Raw genomic sequence first — 8,256 nt, forward strand, 5'->3', positions numbered from 1 at the left:
ATGACGATGACGAGGAGGAGGAGGAGGAGGAAGAGGATGACGACGACAGCACAAATATGGCATGCCGCCCAAGAAACTCGAGAAGAGCGTCCCTTTTACAAAAACCCACGAGCAGGCCATCAAGGAAAAGACCCCGACTGGCCACTCCAGCACAGACACCAACAAAAAGACCGAAATTTGATGACGCACATAAGTCGGAAGCTCAGTCCATGTCCTCTAAACCAGGAGTGAAGGATCCTTCGCCGGACTCCTCGTTCTGGTATGACTGGGATAATAAGAGGGGATCTTATGCACAGCAGGAGAACCATGCGAAGCACTCTATCAAAGCTACTCGAGTTTGGCGGCGACTTACGTCCCTGCCTTTCGCGCCGTCCAGTGGCAGGATTCAGCAAGGCGTGTCTCCCGGTCGTGTTAATACATTGGTCAAAATGGTGCTGGCTGTGGCCAATGGCCACGCCTTTGGAGCATTGAAAGAGGTGATGACTTTTATACAGCGGGATGAAAGAGCCACCATGGCTGGAGTGTTCAGCCAAGATCCTTAAGTCCTTGTCAATGCCGTCAATAGTGTCGACACAGCGGATAACTTGAACTGCTATCTACGAAGATTCGCGTTGGCTCGACTGGCCAGATTGTATGCCGATACGGTCGCAAACAGAGGTCGCTTGGGGCACGACAAGGATGGCACGTGCTTGTCGCTACGGACATCGACAAACAAGGCATACAAGGCCGCGGCTTATGTATCTCTGATCCAGCATATCTGGGACGTTGGTTTTCCTGCTAGATTTCAGGGGAGGAATAAGACCAGGAGTGGCCTTATCGATTCCGACGAATCTGATGCCGTTCGGTGGAACCATTACAAAAGAAAGTTGAGCAAACAGATCGAAGCCGGCCAACGATGGCTCAAATTCGCCGACAAATTCGGGTGGTCAGCTCTAGGGCTGGTGACCCGAGACTGGTTTATTGACGAGAACAGGGTGGTAGCCAATGACCGAATGTGAGTTTAACAGATTCTGTCTGGCTTTCAGGGACAAACCGGCTGACGGGAATAGTTTCGAAGGGATCTTAGCAGCATCGGAGCATGGAACACTGTTGGATGAATTAGAGTCTGTGAAAGGACGATTTCTGCGACAGCTGAACAAGACTCTCGGTGGAAGTCTGTTCGACCTGCTGGAGGATTCGAATCGCGCACAAGGATTACCTCTGTTGAAACTTGATGACCATGATATTTTGACACGGCCGGACTGCGATCAGTCGTGGATTGATGACTTTCACTTGATAGAAAAACAGCAAGCGAACCAGATAAATCTATAACCTAGACCTTATATATTGCAACAGTCGAGCTGAGAGCCTCGCCGCCTCTTTCCGTGTCAGTAGAACTCCCCGTCATGGCTGCTGACTCATTATAGCCAATACTGCCAGTTGATCGAGATCAGTGCTTCGACCTGCTCATAGTATAATGATATAGAAATGCATAGCAAACTTAGTCGTTCTAAGCCGTGCCAGCTGTACAGTACTCCATGTTAAGCTTGCTTGTTTTCAGTTTAGGGACGGCTTCCTTTTGTAGTCGACTTGAACAGCAAGTATTCAGTACGCAGCCGGAGACGAATTCCAAACCGGCGTTTATCTGAATGCAGAAGCGGTTTGCGTTTGTACATTGAATTCCGTTCTGGGCGCTGCCAATACAATTTCGTGCGCAGGCAGGCTGGTTGTAGTGCTTGAAGCTGAAACAACAGTCATTCCACGCCGCAATCAGCGAGGTGGGTTCAGGGTTGCTTTTGGTGGCGGGCTTTGCCCTCTTAATACCGAGCGCTTTCTTCTCTGCCCTGAGAGGCTCGACCACCAGTTCCGAGGGTGAAGGCTTTACAGAGGTCCGACTACGCAACAATACGTTGAAGATCAGCCAAGTCACATCTATTATCCTTATCGTGGCCTTCTTGGTATATCTATGGTTCAATGCGCGTAGTCAGGAGAGCATCTTCCACGAAGTTCTCGCCTCCGATGAAGAACGGGACACAGATCGTCACAGAGATCTACACAAAGCCAAACTCACCTTCACCGAATGCGTCATCGCTCTTGCGATCTCCCTCACGTTTGTCACTCTGATCGCCATCTTTCTCGTCGAGGAGATCCGTGACGTTGTTCAGACGGGTGTTCCGGAAAACTTCCTCGGCTTGATTCTAGTGCCGCTTGTTGAGAAAGCAGCGGAGCATCTTACCACTGTTGATGAAGCCTACGACAATCAGATGGTGAGCACCAACATTTCTTTTTGACTTCATTAAAGATTATTCTTCTGAGCCTATGCATGAATCAAGAGCTCGAAGAGCATCGTATCTGAGTCTTCCTCACTACGATGCCTAACGTGCTTTGACAGAATATCGCGCAAACTCGAACCGTGTTGTGAGGCGGCACGGCCCGCATCAACTCGGGACACGACAGCTGATGCCAGGGAGACGAGTTTATTGTCGGCTTTGAGCAAGAAAGCAGATGGTATTGTGTGCGTGAGGAAAGGACGCTATGGAAACGATGATGGTACAGCTACCTCGAAGAAGGATGAGTGTTGTGGTTCTGAGAAGACGACAGGTTATTCTGTCCTGAAAAATATGGCTGCTGTGGTACTGAAGGGCCAGGCCATGACTTCAGTAGCACAACGGGAACAAGTGGCTGCCCCAGTGAAAGCAAGGCTGGTCTTTACAATCCTGAGCTGGAACACGTTGGTACCAAGAATGGCGATCGCACCATTGTCGACAAGAAAGTCTGCCTGTTCTGTTATTGCAGAGCTGGGCTGCAGCGGTTCTGCGAAGAAGGACCACAGCTGCAATTTCAAGAAGGCTCGCTTGGGCGAGACGCTGAAAAAGTGCTGCTGCACGATCGCACCTTGCTCCGACAAGTCGGACTGCTCCGAACCCGAGGAATGGACCACTGGCCTCAAAACAACTGGGACCTGTTGTTGCGATTCTGAACCGGATCAGCAAAGTCTGTAGGGTCCCATCACGTTCCGCATCTCCCTGGTGGATGTCCCTCATCGGCAACTTAAAGCTCTACAGTACCCAAGACGCCTTCTTACCGTCGCTGTCACTTTCTATCCTCTACTTGTCCGTCCAGTCATTCTCGGCACAGATGGTTACGCACCTCCTTGCCGTCGGGTACACATCAGCGGTCGTGAGTCTAATGCGCATGGTGTTGACCGCCTTCGAGATGTCGACAACGTGGCTCGCCCCGTAGGTCATGAGTCGAATTGGTCCGGTCAAATCTGGAAGATGGGTTTTGAGCCTTCAGATGCTGTGTCTAGTTGCAGCAGTCGCTCTCTTCTGGACTGCAAAAGCACCCCTCGGCACTGCTTCCGGGCTCGTGGGTGGCACCATCCTCAGCATAGTCGGTCTCTGGGGCTTTCATCTTTCTGCTCAAGTCATCATCTAGGAAGAGGTCGACTCACAATACCGGGGAGCCTTTTCAGCGACGGAAGCTGCTCTGCAGAACTCATTCGAATTATGTGCCTACGCTTCGACAATCCTTTTCTTCCGCCCATCGTCCTTCAGATTTCCAGCAATGATTTCATTTGCCGCGGTCTATATTGCTGGCGCACTTTATGCCAAAGTTCGTGAGAGATAGACGCAGTCATTTATTGCACTACTCGAAGTGTATAAAACCAAGGAAACAGCCGGACTATAGTAGGATTATGTCACCTTCTGTGGCCGGCCGCAGGGATCGTGGGATATAAGACCTGATACTGGAAAAGTACACATGAAATTTATAGATCAATTGTGTATGTTTAAGTTTTTAATCGGGGCCCGGCGCTCTTGAAAGGAGTTATGCGATAGTACAGTGACATAGCGCTCACTTATGGTTGGTCACGGCCCAAAGTTTGTTGCGAATCTATCAGACTGCGCCTCGCAAAAAGAGCAGCACGACTAACACATCCGCGATGTCCTCAGATGGACTACTAGCCTAACCAAGTCACTCTAGAGCTCGGCTTTGCAACTCACCTTTGTTCTGCGCACTAGAACAAAACTTACCTAAACCCTGAAGCTTCAGGCTAGGACCGACGAATTCCTGCCTTAGACGATGACCTTGATGGCATTGACGTCCTGTAGGCCCCCACTTATAGCCCACACGCGTTTCTATACGCTTGTTGCTCCCCATAAGCAGAACCGTACCCACCGTATCCTCCTGAGTTGCCATGCCGACCCGAGGAATCGCTCCGAGCTTACGGAAGAGCTGTTTTACCCGTGCAAGTAGTATACCTGAATGGTCAGACTGCTGATAGCCTGGATCGCCCATGCCCCCATAACCCACTACCCATCGTGTTCGGGGGTGGGCTGATTCTGATAATCCTGAGAGTGCTTCTGCCCTGTCAAAGCATCGTTAATTTTGTGCAAGAGTCCGGAAGAGGAGGATTGCTGTCCCAACTGGTGGCATCTTTTGGTTAGACAGTTGATCGGTCAGCTGGTCGAACAGACCAGGCATAATGGGAAGGCCTCTGTGAATTGAGGATAGCCTTGGGAGAGAGAATTTGAGATGGCAGCCGAAGAGAGGGAACAGATAGACCGGCTGTGCAACAGCAACGGACGGGAATACGAACGGATGATGTTGCTGTGTGATTGAGCCCAACGGGTGGTGATGTATGACTCGACTCAAGAGGGTCGATACGCAGAATGAAGCCCTTGAAGCCCGCTATTTTGTTTCTCAGCCACTTAATCTACTCGTACAAGTACGCCGTGTTTATCCGAGACTGGCTTTCCATGCTTTCCGCAATCCAATGAACCCAAGTCCGTAGATCCTATCTACCAATGCATTAGCAAGCGAATCAAAACCCACCAGAAACCCGCATATGCTGCAGCACCAGCAGAAAGGTCACCACCGACTGTCTACAATATCACACCGCAAGAATTGTAAACCCCAGCGACTACTGGTAATTCGGAATTAGATCCTGTCACTTAGTCGTATCTCGTACTGTAGTGCCAGTCCGGCTCTCGCCAAGCTCCAATCCGACCTGAGTCAAACTTGTGTCCAGCGATTTCTACACACCAGATGCACGCCCAGGCCTTCTCTGTCCCCAGATTTGCAGCTGCTTACGTTGACTGCTGACGTCCTATTCGCAGGCAGACCATGCTCGTTCTTGGTGAGCAAGGGTAGGCGGTGGCTCAGATTGAAAATGGCCTTCTCAAAACCCAATCAGCCGTCAGCTTCCCCCGGCTCCAAGACGAGTTCGGGAGAATCCGCGTCTGACCTTGAAAGTTTGGTTTAGAATGAATCTGTGCACTCCGAGACTCATATAACTCTACCTATTCTGTACTGTCTATTGACCTTTACTCTCAATTGACCTTACTACTTTTCTATCAACCTTATTCACCATGAATTACCCTTCCAGGACAGACGATACATCGGCCCATCCTGATCGGAATCAGAGCCCACATCATTTGAGCTCGGATCTCACCACCAAGGCTGACCTCAATGGCATTGTCAATCTGAGAGAACAACGATCAGCTCTATCAGGTCTTGGAATCAATCATGAAGAAGAACGTGTGAACCCCGTCGACCAGGCAGAAGATCAATCGGCCGCAAAGGGGTCGATGGTGTCAAAGTCGACCCTATGACAGCCTCTCCGGATCAACGACCTTCACGAAAGTTCATGAATTTCCGATCACCAAAGCCCTTTTTCTTCAAGGCACGCGACGTCCTAGTCAAGTACTGCGGATTCATTGGGCCTGGCTTCCTCATCGCCGTGGCCTATATCGACCCAGGCAATTATGCCACTGACGTCGAAGCTGGTGCCGCCATACGCTATAAGCACCTATTTATGATCTTGTTGTCCAACTTGTTTGCTATTTCTTGCAGTCCTTGTGCATCAAATTGGGTACCGTTACGGGGTTGAATTTGGCTGAGAATTGCCGAAAGCATCTACCAAAATGGCTTACCATTACTTTGTACATCTTTGCCGAATCCGTCATCATTGCTACGGATATCGCAGAGGTAAGTCTGAGTACAAAATTATCTCCTGTTCATACTAATTGATATCAGGTTGTTGGTTCAGCAATTGCATTGAATCTCTTGTTCATATACCCCTCGTCGCTGGGTGTGCAATCACTCCCATCGATGTCCTTGTTCTCTCACTCTTTTATCGCCCTGATGGCTCCATGACCAAGTTGCGATTGTTCGAATACTTCGTTATGGCACTGGTGCTCGGCGTCGTGATCCGCTTTTGCATTCAACTATCTTATATTCAGGACGCCTCAGTCGGCGAAGTATTCAAAGGTTTTCTTCCATCCTCGGACATCATCAAAGACAACGGGATTTACTTGTCTTGCGGTATCATTGGTGCAACCGTGATGCCACATTCGATATTCTTAGGGTCAGGGGTCGTTCAGCCAAGGTTGAAGCACTTTGATGTCCAGAATGGTCATTTGGCCGTCGATAATTCTGATGACGAAGAGGAAAAGTACCTACCATTGATCTGTGCCATTCGAGCCTGCATGAAATATTCCATTGTGGAATTGGGCATCTCATTGTTTACCTTCGCACTATTCGTCAACTCAGCCATCTTGATTGTTTCCGGAGCCTCTCTCTACCCCAAAACAGAAGCAACCGAGGCAGATATTTTCGGTATTCACGATCTACTCTCCCAAAGTCTCTCCAAAGCAGCTGGCACGCTTTTCGCCCTCGCTCTACTCCTTTCGGGTTCTTCCGCCGGTATAGTCTGCACAATGGCGGGCCAGATGGTTTCCGAGGGAATCTTTAAATGGACCGTGAAGCCATGGATGAGGAGATTGATCACCCGCTATATCAGCATTGTCCCCAGCATCATCATAGCTGGGGCAGTCGGCAAAAACGGCTTGAACAGGACACTTACGGCAACTCAGGTCGTCTCGAGCGTCATCCCTCCTTTCGTGACGGCACCACTTGTGTATTCACATGCCGCAGCAGCATCATGACCGTTCGGGTTGATTTTCAGGGGAGGCGAGGTGAAGGAGAAGCCGTCGACATGCGTAATGGTTGGTTTACAACGGCGCTGGCGGTAGCCATCTGGCTTGTCCTGGTGGTGATGAACGTGGCATTGTTGGTGTTGGTTGGTCTAGGCAAAGTGTGATCGGATGAACTTTTCGATCAGGATGATTGGGTCTTTTAGACTGGATGGCGAGGCTGGTCGGTTACCCAACATATACGTAGAAGGCAGAAAATAGTCACACCCGGGGGAGGCAAGACAGATTAAGTAGTAGTTGCAGTTGGAGATATCTCGACCCTTTTCTTCGCACTTTCTTGATTGGATGCCATTTGAGCTTAACTAAGAGCGAACTGGTTCAGGGGTTGGTTGATGAGAAGAGTGGGTTGGTGGGTTGAGACGCGTAGAGCGCGTCACTCAATGATGCTGAACCTTGCACGGGGAGGAGCCCGATTCGATCAGATCATTCAATATGAGTTCTCCTGTATGCCAAAGACGAACAGAACATGCGGACGGCTCTGAGGCCACTCGGACAGTGCAGTACCATTACTAGACGCAGAATGAATTCCATCAAGCTAAAGGTCAAGCCGAGTGGGGGTAGCACTCATGTGGTAAGGTTGGGCGGTGACGTGTGCGGTCTGATACGACCCGCTGCGCCTCCTCACTGACACCTCTTTTCAGCTCTAAAGATAACCACTTCGCTTCGATCTTCAACTCCTCCCGCTTGAACTATTTCTAACCAAGTTCTAGGCAGACCTGTTACCATTACCTTTCAGTGTATTCTTCAAGGCCGTTCCATCATGTCAGACCTGTTGAGCAAGCTGACCGATCAGCTTTCAAACCAAAAGAAGCCACAAGGCGGACAACAATCCTCATCTCCGGGCATCTTGCATAAAATTAATGATGCCGTGACGGGCCAGAAGCACCCCCAGGATTATCAGACTCAGACAAATACAAACTTTTCCGGTCCTGGATCCGGTGGCATGGGCGGTGGGGCGTATCAGCAAGCTGGCCATTCAGGTATGTTACGGCCTTGGCCTCAAGCAACCTATCTTCATCTAGAGAGTCGGCTGATTTCAATCTCATTCTATAAGGTCAAAGTGGAGGTCCGAGCCAACATGGCAAAATGGGAGGTTATGGCGGAAACGGTGCTGGCCATCAGAATTATGGAAACCAAGGACATGGGCAAAATCAAGGACATGGTGGTTATGGACAGGAAGAGCGCGGTGGTTACAGAGGACAAGAAGGCCACGGTGGCTACAGAGGACAAGAAGGTCATGATGGTTACGAACAAGAAGGCCATGGTGGTTATAGAGGAC

General features: G+C 50.0%; 3 protein-coding genes across 3 annotated transcripts; all 3 read left to right on the forward strand.

Annotated features, from left to right (window-relative positions):
* Positions 1 to 1,628: 1,628 nt before the first annotated feature.
* PV06_11812 (calcium/proton exchanger) lies at positions 1,629 to 3,417 on the forward strand (the record flags this gene model as incomplete). The annotated part of the gene is made up of 6 exons (XM_016413543.1): positions 1,629 to 1,649; positions 1,713 to 2,246; positions 2,372 to 2,397; positions 2,447 to 2,977; positions 3,045 to 3,159; positions 3,223 to 3,417. The coding sequence occupies 6 exons, from the start codon at positions 1,629 to 1,631 to the stop codon at positions 3,415 to 3,417; spliced, it is 1,422 nt and encodes a 473-aa protein (XP_016256076.1).
* A 1,735-nt stretch (positions 3,418 to 5,152) lies between these two features.
* On the forward strand, positions 5,153 to 5,872 carry PV06_11813 (manganese transporter pdt1; the record flags this gene model as incomplete). Its single annotated transcript, XM_016413544.1, has 2 exons — positions 5,153 to 5,234; positions 5,541 to 5,872. 2 exons carry the CDS (start codon positions 5,153 to 5,155, stop codon positions 5,870 to 5,872), a joined length of 414 nt encoding a protein of 137 aa, XP_016256077.1.
* A 34-nt stretch (positions 5,873 to 5,906) lies between these two features.
* PV06_11814 (uncharacterized protein) lies at positions 5,907 to 7,319 on the forward strand (the record flags this gene model as incomplete). Its single annotated transcript, XM_016413545.1, has 2 exons — positions 5,907 to 5,970; positions 6,019 to 7,319. The coding sequence occupies 2 exons, from the start codon at positions 5,907 to 5,909 to the stop codon at positions 6,927 to 6,929; spliced, it is 975 nt and encodes a 324-aa protein (XP_016256078.1). The 3' UTR covers positions 6,930 to 7,319.
* Positions 7,320 to 8,256: the final 937 nt, after the last annotated feature.

The sequence above is a fragment of the Exophiala oligosperma genome, assembly GCF_000835515.1.
Source record: "Exophiala oligosperma strain CBS 72588 unplaced genomic scaffold supercont1.68, whole genome shotgun sequence".
NCBI lineage: Eukaryota > Fungi > Ascomycota > Eurotiomycetes > Chaetothyriales > Herpotrichiellaceae > Exophiala > Exophiala oligosperma.